The sequence below is a fragment of the Orcinus orca genome, chromosome 15 (assembly GCF_937001465.1).
Source record: "Orcinus orca chromosome 15, mOrcOrc1.1, whole genome shotgun sequence".
Lineage (NCBI taxonomy): Eukaryota > Metazoa > Chordata > Mammalia > Artiodactyla > Delphinidae > Orcinus > Orcinus orca.
In genome coordinates, this window is record NC_064573.1 from 7,044,410 (window position 1) to 7,069,581 (window position 25,172).

The window sequence follows — 25,172 nt, forward strand, 5'->3', positions numbered from 1 at the left end:
GTCCTTATAAAAGAGACCCCAGAGAGTTCTCTCTTGCCCTTCCATCATGTAAGGACACAAGGAGAAGACTGCGTCTACCAAGAACCAGGAAGAGGGTCCTCACCAGACACTGAATTTTCAGAAGCCTTCATCTTGGACATTCAGCCTACAGAATTTTGAGAAATAAATGTCTGCTGTTTAAGCCACCAGTCTGTGGTATTTTTGTTATAGCAGCCGGACAGACAGTGAATTAAATTCACTTGATTATATGTGATCCTCAGATGGTCACATCACAATCATTTATGATCACTAACACATTTCTTTGTTTTTTAAAAGCCTTGCATTTTAGTTGAGATGAGGCTGAAGTATTTTGAAATGAGAATGGGAGAATTGCTTCCGAAATCAAAGTATAAACACAACGGTAGAGCAGAGCACATAAATGAAGTTGGAAAAGAATTGTTCACAAATTGCCCAACTAGACATTACCGTAATTATACATCTCGCTTTTTTAGTCCAAGTGGTGGGTTGTCTGCCCTGGAAGCACAGAACAATGTCTGGCAGAAAAGGGCCTGCAAGGATGGTGCCCATCCCAGGAGAGTCCCAGAGAAAAGTCTATCCCCAGCAAAGCAACCCCTTTTGTGGAAATGTTGGTGACAAACATTTAAAGCCTCTAAGTCCCTCCATGCTTGCTTATAAATATTTGTTTTTATGTTTCCACTGTTAGTCTCCTGGCATCCTAATTTCATAAAACTTGGGCTTTATAAACCCGGCCCAGGAGTATGAGCAGGGTGTCAGCTTTGCTCTCAGGATACTGACGAGGCGGGATGCTTGGCTCTGGTCTATTTCACGAGTCCAGGCACTTCAGGGGAGGAGCAGGAGGTCTCCCCCGTGGCGCCCTCTTGTGCCCGTTCTTTGAAGCTCCTGAGCTCATCCAACCTCATCCAACCTCATCACGTCCCATGGAAAAAAAAGTAAAAAAAAAAAAAAAAAGATTTTACGTCCTATTTTACCAACTGACTCTTAGAATTTTAGGGAGCTTAGGTTTTCCACATGGGAAGGTCACTGAGGAGTAATCAGTGAATTCCCCAGGCCACCTTTCAGCATTCCAGCAATGTCCACTCTGCTGCCCCTCAGGCGGGATTAACCTGAGCACGGCCCTGCACCTCATTGCCCACAGCTGCCCCCTGCTGGGTGCCAGGGTCCCCTGGTGGCCAGGAATGTTGCTGTGGCACGTCCTGCAGACCTGAAGTCAAATGGTGTCTCAGCCACTTTGAAAAGGGAGCGGTACAGCAGCAGGGTGACCTGGCAAGCTGCCCTCTGGAAGGGTGTGCTCTGGGCCATCTCACTCCCTCACCACTGAAGGCCTGTCCCCTCTGCTGCCTCTGGCACCGCGTGGGCCCTGGCAGATCCCAGGACAAGAAAGTCCCCACCTTACAGCCCCAACCCACCCCCTTCCAGGAGTCCCTCTCAGGCTGGGAGCTGCTGCACACAGCGCTTTGCTACCTCCATCTCCCCACCTGGTCCAGCAGGCCTGGGGTGAGGTCTGGCCCTGGGACCAGCAGCTCCCCAGGTAACTGTGCTGGGCACCAGAGCTGGGGGCACAGCTGCCTTTCCGTAGGCGGAAAGGCTTGCCCAGATCTCTGCAGCACCAAAGGCTGTCCACCAATCGTCTTCACACTGGGACAGCTGCTTTTCCTTTTCCACCTAAAACAGCTCTGCAGAGAAGGCCTGATGCCTTCCAAGCCTCAGGTCTCACTTCTGAAAGCCCGCCGGCCACCCTGAGAAACCTTTGGGGAGATCGGGACAGCAAGATGAGTTAGGGGCAGCAGAAGCAAGGCCTCGGCAACCAGAAAGCTGAAAGGTATGAGAGGCCTCGGTGAAGAGCAAGCATTTCATGGGGGAGCATCTTCAGCCCACAGTCCCAAGTCCAAGCCCAGTGAGAGGCTCTGTGGGTGTCAGGCACAGCCTCATAATCAAAAAAGAAGGAAATCCAAAAAGAGGGGATACATGTATATGGATAACTGATTCATTTTGCTGTACAGCGGAAACTAACAGCATTGTACAGCAGCTATACTCCAATAGAAATTAATTTTTTTTAAAAAGTGCCCAGGACACTCTCCAGCCCTCCCACGTGTGGGATCTCTGGCTCCTTCCAGCACCACTGGCTGCCGTGGAAACCAGTAGGGGGCTAGGAGTAAGTTACATCAATTGGAGGGGTAGAGAGAGATGTAAAGTTTGCCTTATTTTTCAAAACCCTAATTTAAAAATGTGACTGCTGGGCTTCCCGGGTGGTGCAGTGGTTAAGAATCCGCCTGCCAATGCAAGGGACACGGGTTCGAGCCCTGGTCCGGGAAGATCCCACATGCCATGGAGCAACTGAGCCCGTGCGCCACAGCTACTGAGCCCGCGTGCTGCAACTACCGAAGCCCGTGCGCCTAGAGCCTGTGCTCTGCAACAGGAGAAGCCACCGCAATGAGAAGCCCATGCGCCGCAACAAAGAGTAGCCCCCGCTCACCGCAACTAGAGAGAGCCCGCGCACAGCAACGAAGACCCAACGCAGACAAAAATAAATAAATAAAATAAATAAATTTATTTTAAAAAAATGTGACTTGTGTGTCCATTGCCTTGCATGAAGCCCTCCATCTTTGAAAAGTAGAGCTGCTCTGCAATATTAGGGACATATTTATACTAAAAAAAAAACTATTCTTATAAAACTAAACATACTCCTACCATATCATCCAGTAATTACACTCCTTTGCATTTATTCAAAGTTGCTGAAAACATGTCCACACAAAAATCTGCACATGGATATTTATGGCAGCTTTATTCATAATTGCCAAAACTTGGAAGCAACCAAGATGTCCTTCAGCACATGAACGGATACATAAACCAGTCCATCCAGACAATGGAATATTATTCAGCAATAAAAAGAAATGAGCTATAAAGCCATGGAAAGACACAGAGGAACCTTAAATGCATATTACTAAGTGAAAGACGCCAATCTGAAAAGGCTACATCCCGTATGATTCCAAATATATGACATTCTAGAAAAGGCAAAACTGCGGAGACAAGGAAACGATCACTGGTTGCTAGGAGTTTCAGGAGAAGAGGGATGTAGCACAGAGGACTTTTAGGGCAATGAAAGGACTCTGAATGACACTAAAATTGTGGATACATGTCATTACACATTCAAACCCCATAGAATGCACCACAGCAAGAGTGAGCCCCAAGGCAAACTGTGGCCTTTGGGTGGTGATGATGTGTCCATGTAGGTTCATCCCTGGTTAACAAATGCCCCGCTCTGCTGATGATGGAGGAGGCTGTGCACGAGTCGGGGAAGAAGGTAAACGGGAACTCTCTACACTTTCTGCTCCATTGTGCTGTGAGCCTAAACTGCTCTTAAGGTCTATTAAAAGGGGGAAAAAAATATTCATTGTTGAGCTGAAATTCAGTTTTAACAGGTGTCCTACATTTTTATTTGCTAAATCCTGTTGGAAAAGCATGGAAATTTCAAATTACAAAAATCATAATGAAGATTTCAATACAGTGGCCATACTGTGAGCCTCGGCAGGTGCCCCATGTTACAGACCTGCTGAGACACCCCAGTTTTGTCAAGGGAGGGTTTAGATGGCTGGATACCCCCAGGGCTGGATGCGTTTGCCTCCCTCTAATGACCCCCAGAATTTAAAATAAATTTTTTACACTAATGTCTAGTCTCTTAAACCAACACTCTTTGTTCATATGAGGTTTACATTTGATCACAGGATTTTCTGTGTACAGGTGTGCTTTTTTCAGTCATTTCATTAAAGCCCATGAAATCAGCAACTGGGATTTCAAATATTTCAGTGCTCACCAGTAACCCAAAAAAATGACATCCAAAAAATGTTCTCGATAAACGCTTGTTAAATTATTCTTCTCTTGTCTCAGATATTTTAAAAGTAATACACCTGACCTTTAATGCAACATGCTTTCTTTCCATTAATGGGTCTCTTTCTTAGAAGATCATTTACATGATCTCAGTATAAATGTAATATTTTATATATCTGAGCAGCCAATCTCCACCAAACTCTGCAGAGCCAGGATGAGCATCTCTATATTTCTGAAGTCACCTGTCGGCATGGGGTTGAATAATTACATTTAGCAATCTATAACCTCAGGCAATTCCAGTTGCTACAGCTTTGCCCAGACTGAGATTTCAGGCATCAGCACATCACCAAGATAACAATAAAGCTCATAAAACTGAACCTATTATCTGCCAGACACATCGCTGGATACTTGCATCTTGGAGAGAAGTCTATTATAGAGATGCTGACACACATCACCCCCTCCCATCCCACTACATACCTACAATATTATTATTGACAGGAACCACCAACGAAGGCTTGTCATCAGGCATAATCAGCTGATCTGCCTGGGACAGATTTAATTTACTGACATAAAACGTTCTCATTTCCTGCCTGCCTGGGTTAGGTGTATGCCTGAGAGGTCACAGGGAGTAATAATGCCTACCCTGGGAGCTGACTGCAGGTCACCAATTACAACTGGACATTGGAAATTCTTTGCCACACACACACACAAAACAATAATGAATATGAAGGGACTTCCAAGCTATTCACACTTTCTTAGTTGCTTTTACTTAGAGGTTTTTCTCAAATGCAAAGCCACGATAAAACAGCTCAGCACAGCATTCATTTTTAATGACTCTCAAGGTAGAATGTAAAGCCATGCTCAGTGTGCATTAACTCTCATCAGGATTTTAACAACTGGCCTAAATCTTGCCTTTGCCCACACTGGATCAACACCCTCAGCACACGCGTGGTAACGCCAAGGCGGGCAGGGCTGAGGGCTGCAGAATTCCTAACAGCTGGCTGGAAATAGGGAAAAGCACAAGGAACTTTAACTCAGTGAAGACAGTCTCTCCTTCCCTCGTGGAGTGCACACACTAACCCCCCAAGCAAGAAAGAGACAGACCAGGGGCTTTACTATTTATTCTCAGGGAACAGAGAAGCCCGCTGGGGAGTCAATGGGCTCTCAGACCTTAAGAACAAGGACCCTAATCAGGAACAAGAGTTTTGGTCTCCAGCGCCTCTGTAAAGAAAATCTAGAACACACCTTTTGCTCTTCAGCAAAATCTGAGAATTCAGACACAGCAAGGTCACCCATATCTCACCCTTGGAATAACATACAGCAATGCCTAAGAATAAAAATTAAAGTTAGCCATCAAGATATACACGTTGGCAATTTCATGCTAGTCTAAAAGTCCCTCAGTCACAATAAATGACACTTCCTATCCTCTGCGCCTTGGACACGATGGAAGAAATTAGCCACACGGCACTCCATGAAGGAAACCGTCTAGGCCCACCCCACCCCTGTCCCGCATGATGACAAGTAAACATCGTTCTTTGTGCCTTTGGAGAATGCCTACTGGTATATGAAAAATCCCACCAGAGGATAAAATACGTTATTAAAAACAAATGAAAATTCCATATGCACTCTGCAGAAAGAAATCATTCCATGCTCTGTGGCCCAAGGACACATACTTGCTTTTAGATGTGGTGTCCAGTGCCCACGTACAAAACAGAACTTCGGAGTTCATGTCTGGTGCAGAAAACACCCACTGCCCCTGAATCACCTGCCACGGGTGGGAAGTGTCTCTCTCTGGGTCTTTTCATTTGCTCTAGCAAGCGAGGTGTGTGCCTTTTATGACTTCTCCGTGATGAAACTCAGAGACAGTGACTCAGAGAACAGGAACTGAACTGTGCCTGAAAGATGGGCTGCTGTGAATAAGGGGGAAAAGGTAAACTAGTTACTTTGGCTGCTAATTTAATTATGTTTAATTAATTAGCATCAGCCTGACACTCTCCCTTTGACACCCCTCACCTATGCACATGCGGTATAAGACCTAAAATTAAGTGCTGTATTATGTGCTGTCTTGACATCTGAGACCAAGAGGGCCTTGGAAAGGCTAAGGCCAAGTTCCCCTCCCCACCCTGCTATTGCAGAAAAGATCCCCTAGTGCGTGACCCTTGTCACGGGACCAGGCAGGCTCCTGTGCACAGCTGAGTAGTGGGCGTCAGTCCCCAGCCAGCCCAGGGAATGATTCAAACAAGTCAATCACATCCTCCCACGGCACCCAGGGGCACCTCACCCTCTTGTGAGTATACAGCCTGCCTCCTGCAGCCCCTGCTGGGTCACACTCTTCTGAGCTCGGCCCCATGCGGTCCAGCATGGCCTGTGGTGTCCTCCTCTAGGCTGTGTACTCGCCATCCCCATTCCTCGGGTGGAATCCCTCCCTCACCAGCAGGGCGAACAGGAGATGAGTAAAACAATACGGTCCATAACTGGCTAATTCCCCAAAGTCCCCTCAAGCTTTCACCACATGAAACCTTAGCTATTGTGAACCTCCCAGATGGGTCAGGGGTGATTCGAGGGCAGGCCTCCCCTCATGCCACAGGACAGGTCTCTGATCCTCTGTTTCTTAATTAAAAAAACAATAAGAAGAATGATTATATATCAAATCTTTTCCTCTTCTTAAGTAACAGTTTCTCTATAGACACAAGTTCAAGGAAGAAACATTTTTCCTCTGTTTAAAAAAAAACTTTGAGGCCAGGGTTTCACGTGGGTTAGCACGACACCAAATAGTAATTTATTCTTTTTTTTTAAATTAATTTATTTATTTTTGGCTGCGCTGGGTCTTTGTTGCTGCGCGCGGGCTTCTCATTGAAGTGGCTTCTCTTGTGGGGCACAGGTTCTAGGCACATGGGCTTCAGGAGTTGTGGCTCGTGGGCTATAGAGCGCAGGCTTGGTAGTTGTGGCACAGGGGCTTAGTTGCTCTGTGGCACGTGGGATCTTCCCAGACCAGGGCTCGAACCTGTGTCCCCTGCATTGGCAGGCGGATTCTCAACCACTGCACCACCAGGGAAGCCCAGTAATTTGTTCTTTACTCTACTTTCATGTTTATAATGTTGATTTTAAGAATAACCTCCCGCCTACAACATGAATTATGCCCTGCTTACCTCGCCTAGGAAAATTCTAAAACTTCTTCCGCAGCAGCCGTTAAATAATGAACACTTTATAGTGATGATTTTGGTCATAGTCACTCCATGGTTTGATGATGTATTTATACAGATCCCCAGGGAAGTGCAACTTATCACCTCAAAGGCCAGTTAGTCTCCAGACCCCCTGACCACACTTACTCCTCTCTAAGCAAAGACGTGACAGTAACTGCCAGGCCACCTTCCGGGGAGCGCAGCCGTTGCTGGGCCCGTGGAAAATATGTGTCCGGCTGCTGTGCCCGCTGGCGTGGCCACGCCAGGGACATGTGTCGCTGCCCTGCAGACTCAGCACCGGACCCTCCAGGTTCCCAAGAATAAAACAAGCCAAGGATTGACATCATTTCCGACAGCCCTTTGAAAACCTGCCACTTAGCAGCACGAATGCTATTGTAGCCGATCTAAAAGTCCTTTCTTTCCACTTTTCTTATTTAAACAAACATTTATTGCAGACCTACTACTTAGCCAGTCTTGTCCCAGATTCTAAGGCTACAGTGATGTGTAAGCTGCAATCTCCTCCTCCATCGGCTCCCAGGACTGGGTGACAGAGGGAAGGAAGCAGTGCAAATACCATGGAAAACGAGAGGTGAATGGGTGAACAAAATGTGGTACAGCCAGAAAATGGAATATTACTCGGAGATGAAAAGAAATGAGCTATCAAGCCAGACATGACATGGAGGAACCGTCAATGCACATTACTAAGTGAAAGAAGCCAATCCGAGAAGGCTCCATGCTGCGTGATTCCAGCTAGATGACATTCTGGAAAAGGCAAAACTACGGAGGCAGTAAAAGACCAGTGATTCAGACATAGAGAACAGACTTGTGGTTGCCAAAGGGGAAGGGAGGCGGGGGGAGGGATGGATTGGGAGTTTGGGATTAGCAGATGCAAACTAGTGTATATAGAACAGATAAATAACACGGTCCTACTGTATAGCACACGGAACTACATTCGCTATCCCATGATAAACATAATGGAAAAGAATATGAAAAAGAATGTATATATTTGTATACCTGAGTAACTTTGCTACACAGCAGAAACTAACACAACATTGTAAATCAACTATGCTTCAATAAAACAAATTGAAAAAAAAAAAGATCAGTGATTGCCAGGGGTTGGGGAAGGGGAGGGATGAATAGGTGGAAGAGAGAAGGTTTCTAGGGCAGTGAAACTATTCCGTATGATGCTAACATGTTGGACACATGACATTATCCATCATCAAAACCCACAGAACGTACAACACAAGGAGCGGACCTTAATGTAAACTATAGACTTTAGTTTATAATAATGAATCGATATTGGCTCATTGATTATAAAAAATAGTGGAAGATGTTAATAATAAGAGAAACTGTGGGTGGGAAAGAGGAGAATGTGGGAAATCTCAGTTCTCTTTGCTCAATTTTTCTGTAAACCTACAACTGTTCTAAAAAATAATATTAATTTAAAATAAAAAATTGTACAGGCAAGGCCAGTTTTAGTACCCGGTTTTCCCACCAATTCTGTCCGTTAACAATAACTAATAACGACTGTTCAGTGTTTTATAGACAGAGTGGCCCTTCATCTTCACAGTAACCTGTTCCTACACCCAATTTGCACATGATGAAACTGAGGCCGGGAAGTTGAACCGTTTGCCTAAACTCACAAAGTTTGTTCCTGGCTGGCCCAGGTTTGTTTGGCTCCAGAACCTGGGTCTTAACCACGATCTACTTGTTGCCTCTTCCCTAGAGGAGGTCACATAAAAGCTTGAGAAAAGAGGGAACAATTGCTCGCCTAGGCGGCGGGGGGGGGGGGGGGGGGCGGGGGGACGACGGGGAGTGGTATCTTTGAGCTCTTCCTGTGTTAGGGTTGATGCTATTTAGACTCTGGCCAGACAATCAGAGACCACACCCATCATGCCCCAGGATAAAATAGATCCAGCCTGCCCTGAAGATACACAGGTCATTAGGAAGCAATGGCTCTTCAATACAGAACTTATTACAAGTCGTTGATCCAGGCAATGAGAGAAAAGCGTCTCTTAAAATAACAATAATTTATAAGCAATAATCACTTTAAATAAATGACTGTACAGATTTAATGACTTGAAGCTAACCTTTAGACCGTCAAGGTATGACATCCCAAGGCTGTCATTAGTCTTCCCAAAGCAGTGTGTACCAAGGTACTACTAACATATAACAAACCAGTTCCAAGGAACTCCTATTCCAGTTGCCTCGCCAATCCAAAATGAAATGTAAGAGGCCAAACATTTAGTGGTACAGAGGATTCTATCTGCAGAACGATGCATGGCTACAGGATCACCCCCAGGTACCCAGGTGGTCACTCACTGCAAAGAGAGCCAAGGGGCAAACGTTCATTTGCTTTCCAAGCTTAAAAGATAAATCATGATTTACTCTAAAGAGTGGCTTTAACCTACATCTAAATCACAAAGCACTGAATAGCTGCTATTTGATAGTTTTCAAAATTATAATTATTTCCCTTAAAAGTTTCCCCAGTAATATTTGATAGTCTGGGTTAAGCCATATCTCATTTCCACCACTACACTTTTACCGTGCCAAGCAATGACCCTAGGTAGAAGTACTAGTTAAATGGAGCATGGATTAAGGCGAGAGAGAATGTCTTATCACTTTCTGATTCTCCGCAACACCTACCTATCAGGGCAGGACTTTGTTACAAACGGTCATTAAACATGTCTGATAAATTAGTAAGAAATCATTGGAACACAGAGATTATGGTTTGGGGATGTGGGATTCCTGCAAACAACAATCTACTTGAATGTTTTCCTCCTTCTGAGAAATTTGGGGTAGGTTCTTGACAGTGTTTACATGATTTGGGCCCATTTCATGGGGCCAGTTCAGTTTGCTCACAAATGCCAGGCATTGACTTAAAGTGCCAGCCATGGTAACAAAGGGTCTCCACATTGCCAAGTTCGACCACATGCAAATGGGCTTAAAAACATGATACCTTTAAAAAGTTTTAAGGAAAAGATGGAGGGGAGAAAATCATACTCGAAAAATGTTTTGGAATCCTCAAATCCATAGGGGAAATACATACATTAAAATATCTTTGTAGGACTTCCCTGGCGGTCCAGTGGGTAAAACTCCGCACATCCACAGCAGGGGGCGCCGGTTTGATCCCTGCTGGGGGAACTGAGATCCCGCAAGCCACGTGATGTAGCTAAAAAACACAAAAACAAAACAGTAAACAGACAGGAAAAGAATTTGTGCACAACTACAACATTTTGACACTATTCAAACAATAATATCTACCTCAGTGTCTAAAAGAATGTAATACATTAGGAACTGGTTCTTTATCTTTAGTTTAAGATGGAGAATTAAACCACATAATGAAACTAAAAACATTTTCAAAGAGAATTTAGAAGTCATGCTGATTTATACAGGACACTGATGTTATCATATTACCTTCTCTTAACTGATGTAAGCTACATTCATAACCATGTAGACGTTTCCTCTTTATGAACAATTAAAGAGAAATTCTACTATACCATGTATCTAATTTCTTTATTCATACTGACCCCTGTTTTTTAAGTTCCCTTGCTTTTTTAAATTTAATTTTCATTTTATATTAAAGTACAGTTGATTTACCACACTCCTCTTTTAATTTCTGCCATATTTTTTGGTCTGAAACCGTTGCCAACAGACCTGAGTGACACAGTCACTTCTGGAGCCTTTGAAGATTTGAGCATCCAATATGGAGGCACCGTCAGTATGCAGTGCCCTCTGGTGGCCAATTTATTTAACATCGCGATTAAACAAAGTGCCTGAGTATTGACGTTACTTATAACGGGAAGAAGAAAGTAGGAAAAAAGAAAAACTAAGACATTTTTCGGAATTAGAGGTATAATTCCTGATAGTCACCATTCACTGCTGTAGTTCCTCTATTGAACAAGTGTTTACCTTTATTGAGCAAAACAAGCGGAATGCTACCTTGTGCAAAGAAATATCCGTTGCAAAAAATAGAGCGTATGCAGAGAATTAGGGTTCTTATGCCTGCTGCAAGCCCCAGGTCAAAGACTACCCCGTGTATAACCCCTTCCTCAATGTTGCACAGCCCTCCATGGCTGCACTAACCACTTGTACTGTGAACTTTCACCCCATGTCTTCTCCCTTGGAACTGTGAGCTCATCCATGGGAGGGGTACATGTTGCTCATCTTTGAAGCCTTGAATGTTATAAACATCCCATAAGGTCTGTCTGATTTTCTCGAATGCTGCAAAATTAACCATGGGGCCAAACTGCGCAATACTGCAATAAACTTCCCGGTGATGAATTTAGAGAGATGTCCTGGGCTCCAGAAGTAAATAGAATTTTTAATGGTAAGAGGTGATGAAGAACAGAATACGTGTAACATAATAAACCTCTGGTTGTGTACTCAGTACCTTTAGAAAAGAAAACAGGTACAACACTGTGCTAAGACTTAGATGGGTTCCTGTCTACAACTTCTATTTGAGTTCCAGGCCAGATTCTCTGGTCCAGAGACCAGTAAGTGAGGGAGGAGGGTACCCTTCTGGGACAAGGTGGGTCAACCTCTGGGGGTGGGGGGGGGCGATACAGACTTCAGTGACACAGATGGCAGGGACAGGGGGTGAGCAGGCCTCTGGGACAAGGGGAGAGAGCACTCTGGGCCCCTCTTTAGGGGTCAAATTGACTCCGTTTTATCTGGAGTAAAACAGAAGTCACTTCAGTTAATCCTGGAGATTCACACCCCGCACTCGAGGTGCTGTAGGAGCACTGAGAAGACAGAAGGCTCACCCAGATCTTTGTTGATAACCACTCAAACCATATACCAAGAGGTCTTTCAAATAAGAAACAAAACCTGGAAGTAATGAAGATAAGATTGTGTGATTTGACTACATAAAATAGCAAGTTTTTACTGTGCCAAACAATATTACCTAAATGTCAAAATACAAGTGACAAACTGTGAAAGTTTTTGCAACACACATGAAAAGGCTAAAGTCTTTACTATTTAAAAAGTGTTTACGCAAAACGGAAAGAAATATACCAGCCATCTACTAAGACACACATGAGCAATCTTCAGAGAGAAAAGAAATACAGATTGCCTTTCAGCATTTGTAAATATGCTCAGCCCCACTAATGATTAATGAAATGCAAATAAGATACCTTTTTAATCTAACAACTCTCAAACTGGTAAAAATAAAAACATTTTATAATCTTTGTGCATTACAGCAGGTATGGGCAAACAACCTTTCTAATATATTGCTGGCAAGAAAAGACACTCCTACAACTTTTACAGAGGACAGTTTGGCAATGTTCATCATAATCATATATATGCCCACATGCATCTAGACATTTATCTTACACATCATGCTGATACAAGGATATTCGTGGCATCATATGTTATAATAGCAAAAAACAAAACAAAACTGGAAACAACAGAAATGTCCAGGAGGAAGCTGAATAAATAAATCCTGTTACCTCTCTCCAATGGAATTCTATACTGGCATTTGGAGGAGTAGAATTACATATACCAATCTGGAAAGATTTCTGAGACACTGTTCTTTGGAAAAATGTACAGAATACAGAATATCATACACCCCCATTTTGTGTTTAAAAGACAGATATACATGGGGCTTCCCTGGTGGCGCAGTGGTTGAGAGTCCGCTTGCCAATGCACGGGACACGGGTTCGTGCCCCGGTCCAGGAAGATCCCACATGCCGCGGAGCGGCTGGGCCCGTGAGCCATGGCCGCTGAGCCTGCGCGTCCGGAGGCTGTGCTCCGCAACGGGAGAGGCCACAACAGTGAGAGGCCTGCGTACCGCAAAAAACAAAAACCAAAAAACAAAACAGATATACATGCTTGTTGATCAACAGCATTGCTCTGGAAGAGTATGGAATGACCTCTGGGAAGGGGGGCTGGGGAGGAAGGGGGGAGGGGACTTAGTTTCCACTGCATAGTGTATACTCTGGTACTGCTTGGTTATTTTTTAACCGCATTCTTATACGGTTATTTCAAAAAATAAATTTTAAAAACTACATTTAAAAGTTTAAAAAGAACTCTCTGCAGAAATTCTGTGTCTACAATGTGAATTGCATACGTATAGGAACAATGAAGTCATTCCGTCTTAGCTTCTAACTTGTCAAACAAACAGGGTGACAGGATGGCGAGATGGAAAGAGGAGCTCACAGAGGCTCCGGGAAGGGATGCACGGACGCTCAAGAACGAGCCCAGGATGCAGGGACCCTGGCGGCCGCTCAGCTCCCACGGCCCCTGCTACGTGGGAGTGGAGCACTCCCAGCAGAAGTGCAGGCTGAAGACTCAGGGGATCCAGTGATGCTGAGAGGTCTTTGAATGTAATACAGAACACTGCTCTGGGGCAACTGCCCGTCCTCAGCTGCCGCAGGGCTGTATCCCTACGCTCCACAAACCCCTGGTTCTACTGGAGAATGAAGACCTTGTGATTCCTGTAGAGCTCAAGTAATTGTGGACCGAACAAAACTCCTGTGTTATGTGATTTCAGGAAAAATAAAAGAACAAAAATTATCCAGCACCCTCCCTTCATCTCTGTCAATGAAACACATATGCCGAGAGCTGATGTATCCTTGGTTCTCAACGTCAAGGGTCTTGCCCAGACATTAACATGTTATCCACAAGCCCACAAGGCACAGGCCTCAGTTTTCCACGGGGTCGGCCCCTGGTATCCTGCAACTGCCAACAGCGGTTTTATTGTTCAATGACGGAATCTTGCCTGGTTCCCTAGACAAAATGTGTCAATTTTTACAGCTGGTGTTACAAGCATCTTGGCAATCAAATGTATAAATTACATCCTTTTTCCTAAAGTAATTCACCGTTCCACGATCCCTTTGTAGCTTTGGTCACTTCTCCACCGCTAGGAAAAAAAATTTTTTTAAGTCCATTTTCAAAAAAGAAAATCTTTAATTCGTAGTTATTCTAAAAATCTTCAATGGGTTTATAAACAAGGTGATGATGTCTTGTTTTAAAATGGCCTGAAGTTTTGGTGGGTTGTTGCCACCACTGTAATCTATGTATGTGTCTTGACATATTTATTAAATGACATGATCTAATACAATGTACCTAGTAGGATCTCAATAAATACTAACTGAATCAATGAAATGATTGATTAGTTATGATTGCAAATTAACTAGGCATTGCACAAAATTATTCTTGATACTGAGCTACTAAGGTATCCTGGAGTGAAAGAAGGCATTGTGCATAGAATTACCATTCGTTTATTCACTCACGCATCATAAGGTAAGACCTGCACTCTTGTTCTCCCACTTACAGGTTGTGAACTTCAGTAGATCATGTCTCTGTGTTTCACCTCACACCGTTCTCTCCACCAGCCATGCTCATCGAGCCCCACCACTAACTTTCAGCACAATCCTCTAATCTACCTAGCAAAAGCCCAAATCAAAACATCTGGAACTCGGGCTTCCCTGGTGGTGCAGTGGTTGAGAGTCCGCCTGCCGATGCAGGGGACACGGGTTCGTGCCCCGGTCCGGGAGGATCCCACGTGCCGCGGAGCGGCTGGGCCCGTGAGCCATGGCCGCTGAGCCTGCGCGTTCGGAGCCTGTGCTCCGCAGCGGGAGAGGCCACAGCAGTGAGAGGCCCGCGTACTGCAAAACAAAAACAAAAACAAAAACCCATCTGGAACTCAAGGGAGAGCCAGTGCCAAAAACACAAGAGAGAAAAAAATGTCAAGAGTATTATGCAGATGTAAGACGTTATTTTATGACATATTGTTGCATTTGTCGGCAATCAAATTTGACTCAATCCATAAATGACCCCCTGCTATCCTTTGGTCAGTAAAATTTATTTTCCTCTTAGGCTCACAGAGCATATACCTGGTGCATATTTTTCCTGAATCCTCCTTAAAAATGTCATGAAAGTACCCAGGGCTGTAAGAGTTAGTCCTTGTCAAAAACAGATGTTCTTCTTCTATATGGTGCCTACTTCCTTTGAGCCATCATTTTGACCCCCAACTGCAGCCAAAAGGGTTGCATACATTTATTGAGAATGTACTATGTGCCATAAGAATTAGCATTTAAGCCTCACAGTCATCCTGTAACGTTGGCACCTTCACCGTCCCCATTTTAGGGATGAGGAAACTGAGGCTTAGTGAGGTTGAGTAACTTACCCAGGGTCTTAAAGGCAGCATCAGAATATGAACCCAAGTCTGTCTGTTTCCGAAGTTCACAATCATAAAGGGTAATTTATATTGCCAGTGGTCTCATCTAACTGCACTCAGAAGTGCTTTCCTGGGTTTGTCCCTGCAGATGTATCTCCTCCCCTTTATTGCCCCTCAAATCACCAGCAACATGTGTCCAGATTCAGGGTCCTGAACGTTTGTAGTTAGAATCTTTGTCAAGAATGGTCCCTAAATTGATACCATCGTCTTTTTCATCCAGAGGCTTATTCCAAAAATAATAGAGACGTTGAACGGCATTCTTTTTTCTCTCTATATAGATATTAACATCTTAAATATCAAGGAAGACTGCGTGTTAAGATGGAGAAAAAAATAGTCACAAAATACTCTGAAACTTCTGCCTGAGGAAACCTCTCTGAAATTTGTTCAGCATAGCTGAATGATGATTAGTAAATAAAAAGGCCACATTAAAGAAAATAGGTTTAATAAAATGTTGATGAGCTCCCTTTCTCCAAAGGTTAATAACCAGGAACACTTCCAAGCTGGTATTTCATTGACACCTCGAAGCTGTAAACATGAAACTTACTTCCCAAACTCTGATACTGTTCATCGACCAGAATTCAGCACTCCTTCAATTAGTGCTGTTCGTTGCCATCAATGGCAATTTAAAAAACAACATTTACATTCATCATGAACATAAGCTGATCGGGGAATGAATTTCTTCTAAATCATCTTGCTCACAAAAGATGATCTCCTTATGAGAATTCTAATTCTATAGAATTATGGGCTCTTTTTTTTAAAGTGAGCATCAATTCTTCCTTCAGGACATTTGTGTCTTTGGTATTAAGGAAAGAACTAGATTAATCCTGTATTAATCCTGAGAGCTCTAATCCTCTTTTTATTTTCAAATCTATATCGGCAGAGTGCGTAACATTTAAACAGTCATCTCCACTTCTGTTTGCCAGTGCTTTACCCACCAAAGACATTTTTTTCCCAAGGACTCTACCATCTTAGGATCGCACTTACCCTGATCCCTGGAGCCTTCTGAATCAGTCCAAAACAGAGAGAAAATTGGATTTTAGAGTGGCTCTTAGCCCTGCTAAGTCACTGCCAGATAACCTCTGGCTTTTATGCTGTAGCTTGGAGTCCCCACTGCCGGAGCTGCTGCCGGCAATGGGTCTCGGCAGAAGCTGCTGCTGCCCCCAGAGCAGGCATCTCCTACTTGGTTCATCAGCTGTAACCGCCAGCAGGCATCCACTGTAGGTAGGGAGTCTCAAAGGTGCAATAACAGAACCGGAGCTGGCAGAGGTCTCCCCTAAATAATTGAATCTGAGTGTCTGGGAACTCACTGCTTTGACTCTGGACTGCAGGCAAGCTTGACCCTCTCCCTTCAGTCAGGCCTGTAACTGAATCAAGTCTTATAATTATACCTGGAGTCATGCCAACCTCCATCTGTGTCTTCCAACTGGCACTTATAAATGAGGGAAGAAGATACCTTTTCATCCGCAGGACCTCTTGCCAAACTGACCGGTCCCCAACCACCACCAACTTTTATGATATTATAGTTATAATTATCACCACTAGCAAACTATTTCAGAGAACCTATATGATGGAGGGTGGTGTTCCACCATTTCCCGATGACCAAAGTTGAGCAAATTTTCTATGCCTCTCGGGGGGATTCTCGGTCAGGCTCACACAGGCACCTCCCTGAGAATCTGCTGCAGAGAACAGGAAAATAACTGTTTCATTCTGTAGCATTTAGACCAAATTTCAATGAAAATTCTTAAATAATTGCCTTAATTTGTAAAATAGATTTCAAATAAATTATCTACACACAGTATTCACGCCAATGTTTGCATACAAAATCCTAGCTTTCGGGCTTCCCTGGTGGCGCAGTGGTTGAGAATCTGCCTGCCAATGCAGGGGACACGGGTTCGAGCCCTGGTCTGGGAGGATCCCACATGCCGCGGAGCAACTAGGCCCGTGTGCCACAACTACTGAGCCTGCGCGTCTGGAGCCTGTGCTCTGCGACAGGAGAGGCCACGATAGTGAGAGGCCCGCGCACCACGACGAAGAGTGGCCCCCGCTTGCCACAACTAGAGAAAGCCCTCACACAGAAACGAAGACCCAACACAGCCAAAAATAAATAAATAAAATACTGAATACATAACTGAATACATAACTACTTAAAAAAAAAAATCCTAGTTTTTTTTTTTTTCCAAATCCTAGCTTTGAATCACCATTATCTTACTCTGTTCTGACTCTTTTAAAGAACAGAGAGTTGTTTTTTCCTAACCACTCTGGAATGATTAGTGATGAAATACCTCTGCCCACTGTGAGGGCTCTGGGGGAGGCGGTCCGCAGGAAGGAGCACATTCACCCTCTCTGCCCAAACCTCAAATGAACAGTCGTAGACATACAGCTAGACGCTTGATCATTTGCAGAAAGCTCGACCTCTAACCTGCTGGGGGTATAACTCAGCCTCTTTAAACATTCTGGCTGAAGGTACAATTAGCTGCATTTGTGCTGCCCCCGGGGAAAAGAGGAGAGTGACCATCACCCCTAAGAGGGGTGACCTATAGGAGGGAACTGGGGATCCCTCCTTGCCTCCCTGCCTCCTTGGTGGAGGCTGATGGGAGTCACGCCTGCCAGGCAATTGGCTCAGGCCACCTCCCCCGAGCCCGCTAATACCCATCTGGGCGAAGAGAGTGGCAGGGCCGGATCCTAACACGGCCCGTCCAAGCAGATGCCTCTGGCTAGGTCTTGACTTGGCACGTGGAAGTGGCACCACGCGAGGCTGGGACCCCTGGAGATACACAAGCATCGTCCCAGGGACCTCCTCTCCCGAACCCATGCTTACGCCTCTCTCCTTTTCCTTACCCACCACTTCCTAATCTGCACCCTGTTGACCTCTGACCCTAACAGATGAGTCACTCCCCGTGTCCTCCCGGCGCCTCTCCACCCAGGCTCAGCCCCTGCCTCACCTTCAGTTTAAGGCTCCTGGAAAGGGGGCGGCACCGCACCTGGTCCTGCCTCAGCCCAGAGAAGCAGAAAAGGCTCAGGGCAGGGCCAGCCCTGCCCCTATCACCAACCAACGTGACACCTTTGGAAAGACTATCTGGGTAGCAGGGCGGTTGCTTCTGGCTGGGCGCTTGCTTGTTCGTGTTCTAAGAAAACCACATGCTCACGGGAGTCAAGGGAAAATCAGAAACCTTTAATTAAGAAAGGGAGTCAGTCTCCAAGGGGCTGCTCCCAACTATGTTTGTATTTTAACAGTGATGGTCCTTAATCTGTGTTTGGAACAGTGGTTCTCGGTCTAGGCTGCACAACAGACTCACCTGGGGTGGGGGGCGCGGAAAACTCCTGAAATCCCGGCCACACGACAGACCAATGGAGTCAGAATCGCTGAAGGGGAGGCAAAGGAGCTGGTAATGTTCAAGGCTCCCAGGGGATCCCAGTGTGCAGCCAAGGTTAAGAACCACCAGTTTGGAAGAACCTTCCTCAGCTAGTTTTTAATCCTTTTGATTTCAGCAATTTTACACGTGTGGCAACACATTTCTTCATGTAAAAATGACAATAATAACAATAATTAGTACCTTCTGTTAAGGGTTCACTCTGCCAGAAGCCTGAGCTATATAAAAGTTAAGGATGACGATTTCAATCAGAATTAGGTAAAACATATGCTCTAGAAAAACCAATGTTTGCAAATATCTATAAACTGACATGCTTCAAGATGCATAAAAGATGTCTGGAAGGATACATAACACTTCTAAATGGGATCCCATCTGGGGTGCGGAATGAGAAAAGAAAGAATGGCCTTTTATTTTTTTAAATATTCTTCATTTTTGAAATTATTATGAGGAAGATGTGTTTTCAAAGTTAAAAATGCAAACTCAATAAGGAGAATTTCTTTGCAGTTTGGGATTTTTGAGCTAGAAGTTAGGACTCGGGATTTGCAAGCTAAACTTGCCCAGTGACAAAATCTGGACGACTAGAATAATAAAAGAAATAGTAACCACATGCTCGCTTGGAAGAGCAAAATTCTGGGAGATTAATACACATGGGCAACAGAAAAGTCACTTTTTAAAGGTAGCCGAATCTATTAATTGAGAATAGGCAGGAGTCATTCTTTATGGTTATACAGAAGAACCATCTGAAGTTAAGGGTCAAGAATATTGAATGTGTAATAGGTTTTGACACAGGCAGAAAGGGGAAAGAGAGGGAAAGAAAATAGCTGGGACTGGAAAGAGACAGGGCAGCATAGAGACGCAAGAATTAAAGTCAGTGAGGAGTTGGCTGAGCAGACTCCAGAGCTCGTGAAGAAGATGAGACAGAGACCTTCAGCCACAGTTACCACTCATCAGATGGAGAGATGGGAAAGGAGCGCAAGTGCCTGTACAGTCAACACTTGGGGGTCATGGGAAGGTGGATCTGGTCTGGGGGATGTGGCCCGGACAGCAGGGCCCTGACGGGGGATAGGCCTGGCTGTCAGAAGCATGAAAAGAATAGAGCACCCCTTCTTTCTGTTCACTTTTTAAATTTTTTAATGAAAAGTATATCTATTTAAGTTATATAACATGATGTCTCAATATACACAGTGAAATGATTACTACAGTTATGCTAATAAATATGTTCATCTCCTCACATATCTAGTTACCAGTGTGTGTGTGTGTGTGGTGAGAGCAGTTGAGATCTTAGCAGCTCTTAGTGACTTTCCAGTATACAATGCAGTATTATTAACTACGATCACCATGCTGTACCTTTGCAGCAACATGGATAAACCTGGAGGGATTATGCTGAGTGAAGTAAGCCAGGCACAGAAAGACAAACACCGCATGATCTCACTTCTAGGCAGAACCTACAGAAGCCGAATGCGTAGACACAGACGGTAGAATGGCAGTTCCCAGGAGCAGGGGGGTGGGGACAGACGTTGGCAGAAGGTGCAAAGTTGCGGCTCTGCAGGATGAATAAAGCCCCCTCTTCTTGACCACGATTTGGAGGAGGGCTTGAAGGAGTTGGGAAACTCACAGTGCGATCTGGAGAGGAGCCGGAGGCTGTAACTCTGTGAACGGTGAGCTACAACACAGAAGGACCACAGAGCCATAAAGGACCCATAAACACCCCAAGAGGCCTGGACCTGATTGGCAGAAAAGAGACTCAAGAAACAAGGTAAGGGAACAACCCCATGTTGCGGGGCGGGGGGGGTGTCTTTAAATCCTGAGTCTGCATGTGTCCTAATATTTCCTCACTTTCCCAAAAGCCAGGGTGGATTCACTGATACACTTCTTTATGTATCTCTGCGCTCTGGAAACAGGTGAAGGGCAGTGGTGGATGCAGCTCCCAGAAGCCTGGGGTAGCTGAGACCCGAGATGAGGGCAGAGCACAGGGCACTGTTTCACAAAGGAAGTTCACTGTCGACCTGCCTTAGCAACACTTGGGATTCTTTAATTGGGAGATTGGGACTGACGTATAAAATAGATAACTAACAGTGACCTACTATACAGCACATGGAACTCTACTCAATACTCTGTAATGACCTCTATGGGAAAAGAATCTAAAAAAAAAGAAAAACAGTTGATGATATATGTATATGTATAACTGATTCACTTTGCTGTACACCTGAAACTAACACAACATTGTACATCAACTGCACTCCAATAAAAAATTAAAAAAACAAAAACAAATAAACAAACAAAAAACACCAACTCCTGGACTTCTTTCCAAACCTACTGAACCAGAATGTCAAGAGAGCAGCGCCAGGAATCTGAATGTGTAACAAACATCCAGGTGATACTTATCACCTTTCGTTTGCTCAGCTGAAACGGTGGTTCCCAGAATGAGCTGCAGCAGAAAACCCCGGGAGATGTTTTCAGCCTCCTGGGACTCACGTGACTCGGGCAAGTTCACAGCACATTTCCCAGTCTAAGGCCAAATGCCTCCTGTACGGTCTCTGGCCCAGAGCAGTCCTCAATGAAGGATCAATAAACTCCATTTTGTCACAGTGGGCGACCTTCTTCTGCCCACCTTCTCCCCTTCACACAAGCTGTCTAGTGCCACAAATCGCGCCCATTTTTCCAATCTGCTTTGGTGTACTACTCTGATTCTTCTGATTTCTAGAACACTCAGCAGGTATTTTTAATATCTTTATGGAGACGATTTACATAAGTTATACTAATGGAAAGATCAAAAAAATTCCTTTCTCATGAGGGAAAACAAGATGAAAGCAACAGAAAACATCCTATTTTGTGCCTCGTCTCAATCAAGAAAATATTCCATCACCCCTTTCTAAACTGTCTCAGGTCAAACACCCTCCATAACACCTGTACCATCTTCCCGTCATATCCACGGAGGGACAGTGCAATGATAAGGAACCTTAATTTCAGTAATGAACCATTTACTTCTATGGGGAAAAAAATCTAACTTGTAGTGACAGTATTCCTCTAAATATGTAGATTAAATAACTTTCTGCTAAGCAGTTGAGGAAAATTATATACAAGGCATTGAAGAAATTTGTTAGAAATTAATGATTTTACTATGCATAAATGAGAACTAATTAGATGTATGAGAATTATTAGGAAATTATGGAATTATGTAGGAAACGTGCGTTGATCTGAAGGTGTAAGGATGTGAAGAGGGAAGCACAGGACACTGGGAATTCCGTCCATGTCAGGGTCCTGGCAGCTCTGGCCTGACTCACAGTGGAGACTGTGCACAAATTCCCTCCCAGAGTGTGATGATTAATTTTCTGTGTCAACCTGACTGGGTCACAGGGCACCCAGATATTTGACTAAACAATATACTGGGTGTGGCTATGAGGGTGTTTTTCTGGATGAAATTAGATTTGAATGAGACTCGATAAAGCAGACTGCCCCTCCCAACATGAGTGGGGCTGATCCAATCCACTGAGGGTCCGGACCGAACAAAAAGGCTGAGGAAAGGGAGAATCCACGCTCTCTGGCGGACAGATTCTGAGCTGGGACATCGGTCCTCTGCTGCCTCAGGACTCACACTGGACCTGGAACTTACATCACCAGCTCTTCTGGTTCTCAGGCCTTTGGACTTGGGCTATACCATCTGTCTCCAGCTTGCCTTATGTATAAATATATAACTATAACAATATATAAATATAAAATATATAATTTATAATAAATAAATATGCATATATTATAAGAATAAGTTCATATAATAATAAATAGGTTATAGTCTATGAAAATAAATATCAAATTATTTGTTATAATAAACATACAATAAATTATCATAAGAAATATATTATATATATATCTATCTCCTATTTGTTCTATTCTATAGACCCCAGACTAATACACTGAGCTTGTGTCTTAATTTGTAAACGGAGGAAATTACATCAGGTGTCCTCAAGGCCCCTTTCATTTGCACATTCAATGGGATTTGAACACTGCTCCTGTGATTCAAACTTCTTCGGAGAAAACACTGATTGTAACCAATTAGTAACTGTGTGACTGAGGAAATTAGGCCTCTCTGATGCTGAGTTTCTCAGTAAAACGAATCTATTATTAACAAACCCACTTGTACTGTTAGAGCTTGCCAGGAACATCCCCTTTTGGTAGGTAAACTTATTTTGCACTTGTCACTTTTTGTACCTTTGCTTAAATTAGTTAAAGCCTATGGATTTTAAATATAGACCTGGCAAACTGAACTTCTTTAAAATGGAGTGGTTGGAAAATAAGGACAAATACTATGCTTCAAGTTAACATTGTGATTGAGTATTGGCAACATATTTTAATGGATGGGTAGATTACTTCTGAAACAAACAGCAGAGGACTGCTCATCAAATCATGGGATTGCACAGGACTTGTTCCCTCTCTGTGCTGTTGCAGTTGAACCATTAAAACCCACTGTTGAGGGAGATGCTTCTCTCTGGACTGAAGCAGACGAGAACCAGATTGAGCAGAGATCTGGAACAACTTCCACTCTCTTTCTGTGCTACCATCTTCCTTCCCGCAGTAAGAAGTTATAACTCTTTACTTCCCTATTTGGCTAAGAATCCTCCTTTTCTTCCCTTTCGGGTCTTTATTCATTCAATCAATCATGTATTGGGTGCCATGCGCCAGGCACTGTTCTGGGGGCTTGGGATACATCAGCGAATAAAACAAAGCAGGACTCCTGCCCTCTACATTCTAATGGGGAAGAGACAGACAACAAACATAATAAATAAGTAAATAGTAACATACTTGAAGGTGATAAGTGCTATGGAAGAAGCAAAAAGCAGAGCAAGGAGAAACAGCACCACCTGACTTAGATATAAGCACAAAGAATAACTGGAGGGCTTCCCTGGTGGCGCAGTGGTTGAGAGTCCGCCTGCCGATGCAGGGGACATGGGTTCGCGCCCCGGGAGGATCCCACAGGCCGCGGAGCGGCTGGGCCCGTGAGCCATGGCCGCTGAGCCTGCGCGTCCGGAGCCTGTGCTCCGCAACGGGAGAGGCCACTGCGGTGAGAGGTTCGCGTACTGCAGAAAAAAAAAAAAAAAAAAGAATAACTGGAGATCCCACTCTCTCCCTCTCTCCCTCTCTCCCTCTCTCTCTCTCTCTCTCTCTCTCTCACACACACACACACACACACACACCTGCAGTCTATTCCCACTACGAAACTTCTTCACCCACAGTATTATTCGATGCCACATGTCACCTCTGAGAAAGGTTTCTTGTTCCCTGTTTCCTGTATTCACGGCAGCCTGGGACTCTCCCCTTCGCCCCGACATCTCTGCATTAACCGGCCCATGACCCAGAATGCAGCATCACTGTCAGATCACACCACACCAGTATAATGAGGACGTTTTCTTGGCCTTCCAAAGCCAAGCTAGGATCCCTTTTATAACCTGCTCTTTCATATAAGCTTCAATAGGACTTCTGCTCAGTTTGGATAGGTAATTGGGAATTGGAGGGATTTAGGATGGTTTGTGTTTTTTTCATAACATGCAGGGAAAATGATCGATCATTTTTCCATCCCTAAACGAATGATGATTTTTGCCTTAGTCATTGCGCTTCTCCTCTGTCATTCAGCTGATTTCTTCACTAATGTTTCTTTTACCTTCTAGGTTGGCTGGGCCACTGCGTCCTGGAACATCTGATTGCTTGGCTTGCCTCTCAAACACGGCTGCCCCGAACTTCCCGACTGCTCGGATCTTGGTTCTCTCAGCTCCTTTCCTTTCTGCTATGTTTTAAACCTCAGGGACGCTGAACTTTCCTCTCCTTCTGAAGCAGTCATAACCTGTTATATGTAACAGCGTTAACGCTGACTTGGATAAAGAATTAGCCCTGAGGCTGGCAAGAGTCCTGTGGTTCTGAAATCCCTACTAATAAGACTGCCCTGCAGTTAAACGGCTGTAACAAACAGTGATAGTCTATCCACGTCCATTATACACCAGGATGCCCACTGCTTCGTCGACTGGCAGAAAACAAGGCCCATTTCGTGAAACAATAAAAATTCAATTGAGTGTAAACTCTCCCAAGGTCACTGCCTCTAACCTTGTAACATCAGCAATGAGGACTGTAAACCCTACCGTGGACCATTTGATCTGGGAGAAGCCAGAGGGCCGTTCCTGTGCTGCGTGCGTGGATCCCATCAGCGCTGGGCTGGGCGATGCCTCCCACAGGTCCTGATGTCAGGAAATGGCAGGGATGCTCTTTCCCACCAGTTCTGGCAGATGCCTTCCTGACAGCACCTGCTTCCTGCCTGGCCCGCTGAGTAATATGGAGCATCTCTGTGTCATCTTGAGAGTTATCTCTGGTAACCTACACTGTTGGTGGCATTAAGGAGTGATCACGCCGGTACTGAAGGACACATCAATGTGATCGCCAGCCTCCAGGACTGCCTCGGCCACCCATTCTCCTCCAGGTGACCCTAGGACCTGCCAGGGAGAACTCTGTAAGATCCTAACAACTGACGAGTTCATAGTCACCAGTTTCTCCATTGTAAAGACACACATATCTCTTGCAAATACAGGTAGCAAAAACTGAGTGAATTCG

The 25,172-nt window shown here is 44.5% G+C and overlaps 1 protein-coding gene across 2 annotated transcripts in view; it reads right to left on the reverse strand.

Annotated features, from left to right (window-relative positions):
- Nucleotides 1-8,835: 8,835 nt before the first annotated feature.
- LOC125961254 (uncharacterized) overlaps nt 8,836-25,172 on the reverse strand; it is a 96,294-nt gene continuing 79,957 nt past the window's right edge. For both annotated transcript variants that reach the window (XM_049698017.1, XM_049698016.1), the window contains one exon: nt 8,836-10,200. In XM_049698017.1, coding sequence (XP_049553974.1) covers nt 10,000-10,200 — 201 coding nt within the window. In that variant the 3' untranslated portion in view covers nt 8,836-9,999. The remainder of the gene's footprint in view (nt 10,201-25,172) is intronic.